The following is a 14,065-nucleotide window of genomic DNA, read 5'->3' as shown; positions in this document are numbered from 1 at the left end:
AGTAAAAATATCACTTATTACGTGTATTATTTACATGCAGTGCTCTGGTACCAACCAGAAAACTTTGCAAAAAAGACACCTGGTATTGAGACTGTTGTAAAGCATGTTGAACCTCAGAAAGCTTTAAGTAAACTGAATTACAATATAGTAAACCTCCCATATGAAAACAGCACTAACTGCCAGCACTCAAACAGTAACAACCCTACCTATGAAAAGACAACACTGCAAATATTACACCAAGCCAAGCTTAAAATCTATACACAGAAACTACATGCTAGCAGAATACCTCACCTTAGTCACATATGCAGAACACAAACAAATCCTCACCAAATACAGAATAAAGAGACAATAAAGTATAACTAGAAACATGCAGACAAAAACTGAATTAGAAACTGTAACAAGAGAGACTCTATGCAGTGCAACAATGGAAAACAAAAAAAAAAAAATCACTCCTCACTAAACAATAAAATCAAGATATATAAACCATCAATCATGGTAGTAAAACCATACTCATAAAAAGAATAAATATTTTAAAGCAGTTGATCAATAAAACATCCAATAATTAAAAACATATAACATTATTTTCTAAAATTTTCCAAACATCAATACAATATTTCAAAACAGTAGACACATCAAATAGTACTCAATATTTAAAAGTAAGGCTAAAAAAGCCCATGTTCGCCATACATGGGAACTTTAGACTCCAGTCATCCTGAGATTGTCATGGATTAGTCAGAGATAGGAGGTTTGCATAAACTTTCTCCTGTCTCTCATATATACACATTCTCTAATATACATGTTCATTCTTACACAAACTCCCTTATATTTTCTCACACACATCCTGACTGGCTCACAAACTCTGGCTCACACACAGGTTCACTGACTCGCTCTTTCTCATACACATGCTCTGGAAACCACAGTAAGCCTGACTGTGTTATGTAGTGCAACAATCAAAAAACAGAAATATCATCATTTCTCATAAAACATTGAGCAATAAAGTTAAGAAATATAAAACATCTTTCATAATATTAATACCATACTAATAAAAAGAATAAATATGTCAAGCAGGCAACAGCCAGCAAACATCCAGTAACTGAAATGACTCAAAAGTTTTCTAATATTTCCCAAACACCAAATTTTCAAATAGTAAATACATGAAATAACACCCCAAAATTTAAAATATTAGGATTAAAAATATCCAGCTCTCCATACCTGGGATCCTTTGATTTCCAGTCACCCACAGATTGTTGTGGATTAGGGAAGGGGAGCCTCACGATCTATATCCTCTCTCTCCCCCTCTCACACACACATACACACTGTCACACACATAGGCTCTCTTGTCACTCACTTATATGCTATTACATACACAAGCTTTCTCACTCTCTCACATCCACACACTCTCTCTCATTCTCACATACACACAGATGCTCACAGACACATGTAGGCTCTCTTACTCTCTCATACATATGCAGCCTCTCATACATGTGCAGGCTCTCTTGCTCTCATACATACGTAGTCTGTCAAACATATGCAGGCTGTTTTGCTCTCATACACGCGCAGGATCTCACACATGCAGGCTTACTCGCTCTCACGTACACATACATGCAGGCTGTCTCATACATACATGTAGGCTCTCTCTCACATACACACTGTTGGTGGCGATCTTTCTCACATATGCACAAGCATACACACATACAGATTTCAGACCTTTCACTTTCTTCTGGGACTTGGCTTTAGCCGCTGTTGGATGGCAGCGCTGCTCCTCACTACTGAAAGAGAGGTGGAAGGAAGCCATTGCTACTGAGCTGCTCCTGCAAAGTTGTGGGGGGAGGGCCACGTGACCTTGCAGGCCTCTCTTCCAGCTGCGGCAAGATGGGCTCTGCTGTGGCCCAGTAATCTTCTCCTCAAGCTGCAGCAGGATGGGCTCTGCCAAGGCCCCACAGGTTTCTCTTCTGGCCGCAGCAGCCCCTCTTTATTTGGCTGAAAAAAAATAACATGTGATGGGAGTGACTGGCCCACCGGGGGAAGCCCAATCACCCAATAGCCTAATCTGCCCCTCTATACTCTTGTTGAAAAGCATGTCACTCTGTTGCACCGCAAATGCCTACCCTAGAGCAGTGGTTCTCAATCTTTTTTCTGTCGGGATACACTTGACAGATGGTTCTTACATGCATGACATACTGAACACACAATCATCATGGGGCTAAATGTAAACATATACTCTGTATCTACAGGAACTGCCCTGACCCCCAACAATGGGTGCAGAACAGAACTAGGACATTCTCCGTTCAATTTACCATACAAAAAAGATATTTCTAGTGTCATTTCAGTAGCAGCAACATAAACACTCTCTCCTACCAGGTGTAAAAGCCCTCCTTATGAAAAAAACAGTAATTTACCACCAATGCATATCTATTGAGAAAACAAAACAAATAAGATTGATACAAATGCCTACATGCTAGTAAATACCTCGCCTCGGTCACACACATAGAATCGACCTTCACCAAGTACAGAAAGACCACAAATTACAAATATGGAGACAGAAACTGGAATGGAAATCCAAAACAGTCAGTCTGCATGCAGTGCAAAACTGAAGAAATTAAAACAGAAATATTGCACCTAACATACTCCCAGGATCTGCAATAAATTACACAAACTAATGCGCAAAACGTTACACCTGCATTAGGGAACTCATTCAAACAGTAACAACCCCACCTATGAAAAGGCAATACTACAAATATTTAACCAGGCCCTAAACTCCAATACACCTCCTATTAGGAAAACAGAACAAGCTAAACTGCTATAGATACCTACACAGAAACTACAAGCTTGCAGAATACCCTTGCCTGGGTCATACACGCAGAACACAGACAGACCCTCACCAAATACAGAATAAAGTGACCATCAAGTTAATGTTTTTGTTTTTCCACTGTTGCACTGCATACACTCAGTCTGACTTCTTGCTGTTTCCAGTTCAGTTTTTGATTCCACGTTTCTATTTATACATTTCTCAACAAATATAATAATTCTAAAACTAGAATAATAAATATAATACATGTTTCAAAACAACTGATAAATAGAATAACATCCAATCATTAAAAACTTTATTAAAAATACTCTAAACACCAATAATATATTTCAAACAGCAGACACATCAGATAATACCCAATAATTAAAATGGCAGTCAATCAAGAAAGATAAACTTAAAAAGCCACCTTTACTTACCCTCTCCAGCATCTCTCTTACACCTTTACCTTGAAAGCCAATAGCACACACCAGAAGCAGCAATGGCTACTGAAGCTCTGTCCTCATGCTCCTCTTCCTTAGGGCCCATGATGAGTCTGTCTCACACACAAACACACACACTTTCTGTCTTTCACACACCAGTCACCTCTCTCTCACACACACATATACACACACACCAGTCACTTCCCTGACCAATTTTTCTTTCTCTCCCACCCACACCAGTCACCTCCCTGACCAATCTCTCTTTCTCTCACACACACTAGTCACCTCCCTGACCAATCTTTCTTTTTCTCCATACACATCAGTCACCTTCCTGACCAATCTCCCTTTCTCTCACACACACCCACACCAGTCACCTCCCTGACCAATCTCTCTCACACACACACACACACACACCAGTCACCTCTCTGACCAGTCTCTTGCTCTCACACATGCTTTCTGTCTCTTACTTACATACACAGTCTCAATCATACACATTCTCTCACATACTTACACATACTGGCTCACTCTCTCCGTCTCACTACCCCCTACCCCTGTAGACATGGCAGCTACAACACAAGAGAGCCGGTATGCTGCTATTAAAGCAGGGTCATGACAGACAGGGAAGTGTAGGAGGAGTGACTCCCCCAGCCAGGCAGCGGTAAGAAGGCAACACTCAACTGTTTTCCTGTGCTGCAATCATCGCAGTACAGAGAAGTCAGCTAAAAATGTGGCCGAGGGGATTTTCTGCCGCACAACTATTTGGAAAATCCGTCAATTAGCTGCCCTGGGTCTACGGCAGTGAAGGACTGACTCAGAAAGGAGACGGAATTGCTCCCGCGATCGCAGTAGGTGGAGGGAGCCTTGGGACATGATTTTTGCAGCGGCGGCAGCAGCAGCATGACCCTTTCTTCTTCCCGCGCACTCGCTAAACATTACTTCCTCTTCTGGCTAAGGGGCAGGAAGAAGAAAAGGCCATATTGCTGTTGCTGACTTCCACGAACACTGCTGCCGTTTCTCTCTGGGCTTGAATGTACTGATAGCCCAGGCAGGAGCAGCAGCAATGTTCGTTGAAGAATTTTGTGTGTGTGTCACTGGGGTGAGGAGAGGGAGGGAAGAGCAGTGGGAGACCAGGAAGTGCGCGACATACCTGCTGGTGCTTGGCAACACACTGGTCTGTTGCAACACACTGATTGAGATCCGCTGCGCTAGAAAGTGCCCATCTGTGCCTGGTAGTGGTATTTATTTTCCAGAGATGACACAGTTTATGAAAAAAACAGCATGCCACAATAGTGGCATGAACACCACAAAACCCCTACAGAGCAAGAAATCCTCAGTAATACTGGCATGGACAGTAAGTTTTTAGCAGGCCCTTGGGCACATGTGCATGCATTCATCAGCCCGCATCCAGGGACATGGCCATTTTATAATATACACATGCATATATGCATGCGATAAAATAACCTAAATGCATGCACATGTGCACTCAATTTTAAGTGGATGCGCACAAATGCCATTTCTACCGTGTAAGTGGCGGGATTTTAAAAGGCATGCGCACCAAAGCCATTACCAGTTTCCCAGTTTGTTTCCAGTTCATCCAGAAAACCCAACCCCCCCCCCCCCCCCCCCCCCAGTTTAAAAGCCTCCCTTCTCTCCTGTTAGCTTTGACCCTTAAAATCCTGCCAATATATCTATTTATCTTTATTTTATTACTTACACGTCCTCCATAACAGAAGTAAAGTTATACAGCAGGGGATCCTGGCGCACAACTCTGCATGTAAGTTTTTACGTGCTAATTTGAAGTTGAAATCCAGACCACACGCATGTCCCGTCCCTTTTTGGGAACTTTTCATTTGTGCACGCAGCGGAAGATACGTGCCTACTTGGGCGGCTTTTAAAATCTGCTTGGCACGCACTCACCCTACACATTCGCGTATCTTCTGGTTTTGGCGCACGTTGGGCTTTTAAAATTCACCTTTTAGAGTGTGGGGCATGACAAATAGCACAGAGGCATCAAAATCCCTCTGCCATTACCACAGCACTTTCTTCTTTCTCCCATTATTTGTGGCATGATGACAATTTGGCACAGTGACTAGAAGTGCCCACTTCTTAGTGTCCACTGTCTTTGGAAAGGGGTTTGGTTTTTTTACAAGTTGTGAGTTAGTGTGTGTTTACTACTTTCTCTTACACAAACACACACATACCAGTGTGGAAACACACAGGCATAGACTGCAATGCACATAGGCACACACTATCTTGCTTAAAAGAATGCCACTCTGCTGCACAGCCAGTGCCTTCCGAATAAGTGTCTGCCTAATGCCTAAATGTCCCTGGGTTAATAGTGGAGAGGTACCGTTTTTTTCCACAGATGGCATAGTTCAGGGATGGCCAACTCTGGTCCTCAAGAGCCACAAACAGGCCAGGTTTTCAGGATATTCACAATGAAAATGCATAAAATAGATTTGTATACAATGGAGGCAGTGCATGCAAATTACCTCATGCATATTCATTGTGGATATCCTGAAAACCTGGCCTGTTTGTGGCTCTCGAGGACTGGAGTTGGCCATCCCTGACATAGTTTAATATAAAAAAAACCATCACAACGCTACAAAGTTTACTTTACAAACTTTAACACTCCGAGTCCAAGGTTATACTCGTAAAAGCAAAATTTGTAAATTTGCAAAACATAGGCCTGGATTCATCATTCATCACTGAATGATGAATCCAGCAAAAACGGGGGGCAAAGGGGGGCGGGCTTGCAAAAGCCCCCAACCTTCGCACCATCGTGGTGTGCCAGCTGCCGGCCTTCACACCGGTTAGTGCCACCGTGAAAGGTGGGGCTATTTGGTGCGCTACTGCCGACAATAACATTGGTAACATTATCGCCGGCAACGAAGACACAGCCAACTCTGCCCCCTCCCTGCCCCGACTCCTCCCCTCCCCCTAATTTGCATGCTATCGCTCGCGAAAAGGGCCTTTTCGCATGCGATAGAGGCTTATCGCCCGAGATACAGCTGTATTGTGTGCGATAAGCCTTTGATAAATGACCCCAATAGATAGGAGAAGATTTTGGACAGTGGAGACACGTAAGAAAGTGTCTTATTGTGTGTCTGTGTCTGAGAAAATGAAAGCAGTATAGCCAGAACTTGCCTTTTCTGAATATTTCTTCAGCTCGCACTGCTTAAAATCCTACATCTTTCCCTCCCAGCAGCCAGAGACAAAATAAGATAAAATAATGCATTCTAAAACTTCCTGTCATTATGAGCTTGAAAAAAAGGAGGAAGTTACTATCAGTCCATGTAGATGCCAGCTAGGATAAAAAAAAAATGCTTCGCCTTGATTGTACTGTATCCTGGCTTGTTCTCTCCCTCTCCTTTGCCAACCCCAGATCTGATAAGTCTAGGGTCAAATGTGGCAACACTGATTGCTAAGCATTAAGCACTGTGCTTAGTGTGCTGTCTGGCAGCTGCCTTCAAAAGAAAGAATGCCTTGCAGTTTTAGTTTCTCATTAGAGTCTTGGGACAAGCAAAACAAATGCAAACAAACAATTTTGTTGCTTTTTGAGGCACTGGCCATTTGCATTTGTTTTGCAAAATATAAATAAAAGATACCTGATATTATTTGGATTTCTTATTTGTTTAAAATGAATGCACATCCCTATTCTCTATCCACGTTTCTCTCTCACTCTCCCTTCCTGGAGCATCTTCTTACTTCCCCATCCCTTCTCATTCTTCCTTCCATTGTATCCCCTTTTATTTAGACCACTTTTCTCACTCTACCTTTTATGCTCCCTTTTTTCCCTTTCACTTTTCCAACTAATGTCTCCTCTCTATTCTTTCTCATTCTTCTTTCCTCCTTATCCACTCTCATTTCCTAGCACTTCTAAATTTGTACATATAATACTTTGAAACAGGATTTCTAGTTTTATGTTTTTCCTTAGGATTCTTTATTATATTCCTTTGACAGGTATCAAAGTGGGTCAGAAGCCAATAGGAGCTACAACACCTGCTGGGGCAGCACCTGGACAATCAGGCCAAGAAGGAGAGAGCATGTTCTCAAAACTTCTTCCAGGCACAGCAGCAGAACAAGCAGGCAAACTCACTGATGGTAAAGGAAAACACTTCTTTTAAAATATATTCAGGGCATATCTAGTGGCTCTGCAGCAATGCTATTGTAGTTCCATTGCTGGAGCCACCTCATACTCCTCATGCTAGTAGGGGATAGGGAGGCAGTGGAGGCAGCATTCACATTCCCTGGGGGGAAATCTGTCATCACTTAATGACGGTATATAAAAACTATTAAATAAATAAATAAATAGATCACATAAAAGTGACACCTACTACTGGCCAAGCTCAGTGTGTATGCATAATAGATTCCGGAGGGAGCTATGGCCTGTATCTCTTAACTGAGGCTTGTCACTATGATGGCTTGGCTAGCTGAGAAGCAAAAAGGGAGTTAAAATGAGAGAGTGATTCCGAGATAGCTGAGTATGAAGATTCAAGGTATGATAACCCCAGTAGGATCAGCTGCTGATTGAGCTGGAAGTTGCAACTGGGCAAGAAAAAAGTATTCAGTACCTATTACTTTACCATGAATACGCATTACAGAGATAGTTGTGTGCCTGGTCAAGTGGTAAATTTAATTCAGTTTCTACTAAGAAAATAATGGATATGACACTGACAGTGAAAATGATATTCCTATTCTGAGCAAGAAGCCACTAAAAAAATAGTAGCAAGATAGGTGATTCTGCTTAAACTATACATGTGTGGCTTTATTTGAGAAATCAGAAGCTAATCTTTTAGAAAGTATTATGCAAAAAGTTATTTGATTTGTGAATTTGAAGCACTGCAGTGCAATTGGAATAATGACGTGACAGCCATATTTGATCAAACAGCTGTGATCAATGTCAAAAAAGACAGCTCAAGGACATTTGTGGCAATAAGTAGCTTCCGTGAAAACACACATAAGCTAATGATGATAGATAAAAACCCAAATAGTCCATCTAGTCTGCCCAGCAAGTTGCTTAGGGTAGTAACTACTACTTCTTGTAGGTTCCTCCTCCCCCCCCCACCCCAACATGAGTCAAATCATTGCATTGTGTGCATCATCATAGCAAGAGATTACTGGAAAGCTCTTCATGATCAGGACTGCAAGTGATCCCTGGACCAACAACTCTTCAAAACCAAGTTATTCATGACAAACCTCTCAGTTGCTAGGCTCTCAAACTATGCTTTAGTTCTGTTTTTCTTTTATTTCTTTTTCCCTTTATTTCCCCTTTGGGAAATTCTTACATTTTATTATTTTTGTGTGTTACTATGTTGATTTATGTTGATTTATTTAACACTTTTCTATACCAACCTTCATGGTAATAACCATATCAAATCGGTTTACATAGAACGGGGGTAAGAAACTTTAACAATAAACAATCATTTAACAAAAGGAGCAAAGTTACAATTAACAAGGAGGATAAAACTTGGAAGCATAGGTAGCCGGAAAAGAGAGTAGAAGGAGGCAAATAACCAAGAGCGCAATAAGATTACAAATTAGTAGTTTATACGTATTGGATACTTAGAGGTTCCTAAGATATATTAGTTTATACATATTGGATACTTAGAGGTTCCTAAGATACATTGATACTCTTAGGTCAGGTGTTCACAAGTCAGCTTCCTGGTCTGCTCAACTCAGCTCCTTGCCTTTGAAGTGTTCAGAAACTAGGGTGAACTGTGGAATTTAGAGTAGAGTATTTTTGGGTCTTGAGGTCTCCCATTTTCATCAATCAGCTACACAGAGTAAACAGTGGAACATACATATGTTACGCCCGTCAATCGCAGACGGCTCCGACCGCTCTTGCTCACCTTATGCCTTCCTGCATCGACTCCTCTGGGGAGATTGGCGGCCTCTGCCAGCTACCGCTGGCCTGCACGCCCTAGTTCCTGGGCCCTCCCGCACGGCATGTTGCTGCTGACCGCCATCTTGCCCTGGGAGTTCCTTAGGCGCGTGCGCGCGCCCTTAGGCCAGTCTTATCCACATCATGGCGGGAACCTCGGGGGCGTCCCCCCCCAGATGACGTCAATACTCTTGGACATTTAAGCCGGCTGGCCCTGCCTGCCTACGACTTGGCAACGAGTTCCCTCATTGCTGAATCCGCTCACTCCGGACCTGCGTTCCAGCTCCTGCATCCTTGACGAGAGACATTCCGGGTACCCGCTCCTCAGGGGCCTTATCTGTCTCTGGCTATACGCTCCTCGGAGGGCCTTGCTTCTTGAACTGCTACTTGCCCTGTGCCCCGGGGCTTCCTCTGGAACTTCGCTCTACTACTGTGAGTATTCCGCTTTGCGGATCATTGCCATACCAACGTGTTACGGTACTGGGCCGTGCCCCGATCCCTCCACTCACCTCGGGGCCGGCCCGGCCCGCAGTTGCTCCGTTCCGGCCGGCAGGACCCATCAGGGCCTCTCCCGCGGCGCTCCCTCCTCGAGGGAGACACTGCCGATCCGACTTGGCTGGCCCCGCCCCCTAGGCATGCGTGCGCTCACAGGAGCTCCAGAGTTAAAGGGGCCAGCGCAGGAACAGGCAGAATGGCCCCAGATGACGTCAGACACTGCAAGGGTATTTAAACCCTGCAGCTAGGCCTGGGTCCTTGCCTTGCAACAAGGTTCACTCTCTTTGAGAACTACTAGTTGCTACCTTCGTCTTCTGGCTATCGACCCCAGCTTCTGACTACTGGCTTCTGACCTCAGCTTGGACTACTGGCTTCTGATTCCGGCTTCCGACTTCTGGCTTCTGACTACTGGCTTCTGACCTCAGCTTGGACTACTTGCTTCTGATTCCGGCTTCCGACTTCTGGCTTCTGTCTTCGGCTTCTGACGACTGTCTCTGACCTCGGCTCGTCCACGGCTTCTGATTCCAGCTTCACTCCACTGGTTTCTGACTCCAGCTCTCGTCCAGGAGGCCCCTCCTAAGTCCAAGCGACTCAGGTCCTCATGAGCTTCTCTCGGGGGGACCGTGAGCTTCCAGTAGTGAAGTTCCAGCTGGCCTCCTGGCTTTGGCCCTTCTCTTCTCAATCTTCAGGAACTCCTCTTCAGACCCCGGCCTTCAGGAGACGGTACTTAATTCCAAGCGGCTCGGGTCCTCACGGGCTCCTCCTGGGGGGACCTTGGGCTTCCAGTGGTGAAGATCCCTCCGGTCTCCTGCTCTGTGCCGCCTCCCAGCTTCGACATCCACAGTGGGCCTCCCCACGGTGAGTCTTCATCTGTCTCTGCCGGCTCAAGGGTCCACAAATCCAACAGTTTGCAAGGCCATGGACCCAGCGGACGCCATGGGCTTGAAAGCCATTCCCGGAATTGCACAGCGGTTGCAACAACAGCAAATCTGCATTGACTCCCTGATGACGACCGTGCAGAGACTAGCCGATCGGGTAGATGGAGCCGCTACATTCAGTCCTCCAGTACCTGTAGCCACGGCCAATATCGGACCGGCCTCGCCCACACAACTGCCAGCACCTTCTCAGTACTCTAGGGAAGCGAAGCTCTGCCGCGGATTCCTCAATCAGTGTTACATCCGATTCAGCCTACTGCCAGCCCAGTTTCCTACGGATCGGATTAAAACCAGCTATATTATTTCATTGTTGGACAGGAAACCCCTGGCGTGAGCCTCCCCACTATGGGAGCGTCAGGACCCCTGCCTTGCGAATCTGGAACAGTTTGTCGCAGCTTTCCAACATATCTTCGATGAGCCCTCTCGCAGGCCCACTGCCGCCTCTGAGTTACTTCAGCTACATCAAGGCAACCGGTCCCTTGCCGAGTATGCGGTGGAATTCCGTACCCTGGTAGCCGAGCTAGACTGGAGGGACGACAGCCTCCACGGTATATTCCTGGAAGGTATCTCTCCAAGACTCCAGGATGAGCTAGCGGCAAGAGATCTCCCGGATGACCTGAACAGCCTGATCAATCTGGCTGGATGGGTGGACCGCCATATTCAACACCATTTTCGGGAAGGGAGGTCCGGTCGTAAACCCAGTAACTCTGGGCCTACATTTCCCCGACCGGTATCCTCCTCCTCTGCCTCTCCCGGAAACCAAGACGTAGAGCCTATGCAGTTAGGTCGAAGTCCCATCTCTCAGGAGGAGAGAAGACAACTCCGCGCTCAAGGGCAATGCATTTATTGCGGTGGCAAGGGGCACTTCCTGGCCCAATGTGGTGAGTGGCCGGGAAACGCCAGAACCTAGGGATCAAAGGGGAGCTGACCCTAGGTAATACATGTTCTGCCTCCTCATGTACTGTACCAGTTACCCTCGTCTACCCTGGGGGCACGTTTGATAAGCTGGCTCTGATCGACTCCAGAGCCAGAGGGAATTTCATTCTCGCAGACCTCGTCCAGCAGTTGCAAATTGGGGTCCAACCCCAAATTCCTCCTATCTGGGTGTCTTCGATTCACGGTACCCTCCTTCCGGGGAGCATTACTACTTGCACCAAGTTCTTGGTCCTTCGTACCGGCATCCTGCACAAGGAAGAGATCTCATTCCCTATACTGGAGAAGTCCATGCATCCCATCATCTTGGGCTTACCCTGGCTACAGAAGCATTCCCCAGTCATACGATGGGACACCCTTCAGATCGCAGCTTGGAGCCTGTCCTGTTTTGACTCCTGTCTAACTAATGTTCCTCATCCCAGTGTGCCTCTCCTGACCACACCCATGGCACTCCCGGCACAGTACCAGGGCTATGAAGATGTCTTCTCTAAGGAGAAAACTGAACTCCTCCCGGAGCACCGGCCCTTTGCTGTGCCATAAATCTGATCCCGGGTACTATGCATCCTAGGGGACGGGTCTACCCCTTGTCCCTTCCAGAGACTCGAGTCATGTCCTTATACATTCAGGAGAATTTGGACAGGGGCTTCATTCGGCCCTCTAATTCCCCCACCGGGGCCGGCTTCTTCTTTGTATGCATATACAGCATAGTTCTCTGCTTCAACAGCAGGGGAGAAGAAAAAACTGATACTACACACATCCAGCAGAGCTCTCTGCTTCAACGGCAGGGGAGAAGAAAAAAGGGTTCGCACTCACAAAGCGGGGAGTAGCTGGCTTGTCACGGCGGTTACTACCCCAAACCAAATAAGCCTGTTACTTCAATTTCTATGCATATACAGCATAGTTCTCTGCTTCAATGGCAGGGGAGAAGAAAAAACTGATACTACACACATCCAGCAGAGCTCTCTGCTTCAACGGCAGGGGAGAAGAAAAAAGGGTTCGCACTCACAAAGCGGGGAGTAGCTGGCTTGTTACGGCGGTTACTACCCCAAACCAAATGTGCCTGATACTTCACTTTCGATGCATATCCAGCATGGCTCTCTGCTTCAACAGCATGGGAGAAGAATAAACTGATACTTCAAGCATATCCAGCATAGCTCCCTGCTTCAACGGCAGGGGAGAAGAAAAACAACCAATAAGGGCTGTATAACATAGTCTGAGTAAAACAAATAAGCATGGGTGTAGCTTGCTTATTGCGGCGGTTACTACCCCTAACTTATCAAGCTAGATATTTCACTTGGATGCAGCTCCATCACTGCTTTCTACATTAATGGTGGGGGTGGAAGGGAAATAGAACCAAGAGCTAAGAGAAACAGATAAGTATGAGGGAAAAAGTGTGTGAAGCTTGCTGGGCAGACTGGATGGGCCGTTTGGTCTTCTTCTGCCGTCATTTCTATGTTTCTATGTTTCTATGTAAAAAGGATGGGTCACTCCGACCCTGCATTGATTACTGTGGCCTCAAAGCAATCACGCAGCGGGACAGATATCCGTTGCCTTTGATCCCTGAGCTCTTATACCGTCTACAAGGAGCTAAGATCTTCACCAAGCTGGACCTTCGGGGTGCCTATAATTGGGTACGGATACGACCCGGCGATGAATGGAAGACCACATTCAATACCAGAGATGGGCACTACGAATATTTGGTCATGCCCTTTGGCTTATACAACGCCCTGTGGTCTTCCAGAACCTTATGAATGAGGTCTCAAGGGATATGCTGCACACCTCGGTGATAGTGTACCTTGATGACGTCTTAGTCTATTCGAAGGATTTACCCACACACCGCATACAAGTGTGGCAAGTATTACAGAAACTCTGCGATAATCGCCTCTTCGCCAAGCTAGAGAAGTGCCAGTTTGAGCAGGAATCCTTACCGTTCCTTGGATATATAGTCTCATCCACGGGCTTCCATATGGACCCTGATAAGGTGGTGGCCATTCGAGATTGGCCACAACCGGTAGGGGTTAAAGCTCTACAATGTTTCCTGGGCTTCGCCAATTTCTATCACCAGTTCATACCCCACTACTCCCGAATGGTGTCCCCGCTCACGGCCCTTACCAGGAAGGGTGTTGATGCAAAGAATTGGTCCCCGACGGTGATAACTGCCTTCCAGAATCTGAAGGAAGCCTTTCTTCTTGATGTCTGTCTCCACCACTCAGATCCGCAGCGCCAGTTCATTGTGGAAGTGGATGCATCGGACCTTGCAGTAGGGACTGTCCTGAGCCAGTTATCCACTAAAGGCAAACTTCTACCCTGTTCCTATTACTCTCAAAAATTCTCTCTGGCAGAGAAAAACTATGGTATTGGTGATTAGGAGCTCCTGGCTATCAAGCTTGCGCTAGAGGAGTGGCGGCAATGGCTGGAGGGGGCCCACTACCCCGTGATTGTTTATACGGATCATAAAAACCTGGAATCCTTGTGCCAGGCCCAACGCCTAAATTCTCGACAAGCGCGATGGTCGCTCTTCTTTAGCAGATTTAATTTCCTCCTCCGATACCGGCCAGGCTCCAAGAATATTAGGGCAGATGCTCTCTCA

At 45.9% G+C, this 14,065-nt stretch overlaps 1 protein-coding gene across 1 annotated transcript in view; it reads left to right on the top strand.

Moving 5' to 3' along the window:
* The window catches only part of BSN (bassoon presynaptic cytomatrix protein), a 618,895-nt gene that overhangs the window by 520,998 nt on the left and 83,832 nt on the right, over nucleotides 1-14,065 (top strand). Inside the window, exon 9 of the mRNA XM_029599675.1 lies at nucleotides 7,192-7,332. Coding sequence (XP_029455535.1) covers nucleotides 7,192-7,332 — 141 coding nt within the window. The remainder of the gene's footprint in view (nucleotides 1-7,191; nucleotides 7,333-14,065) is intronic.

This window comes from Rhinatrema bivittatum, chromosome 4 (genome assembly GCF_901001135.1).
Source record: "Rhinatrema bivittatum chromosome 4, aRhiBiv1.1, whole genome shotgun sequence".
NCBI lineage: Eukaryota > Metazoa > Chordata > Amphibia > Gymnophiona > Rhinatrematidae > Rhinatrema > Rhinatrema bivittatum.
This window is presented reverse-complemented; position numbering and strand designations above follow the sequence as displayed.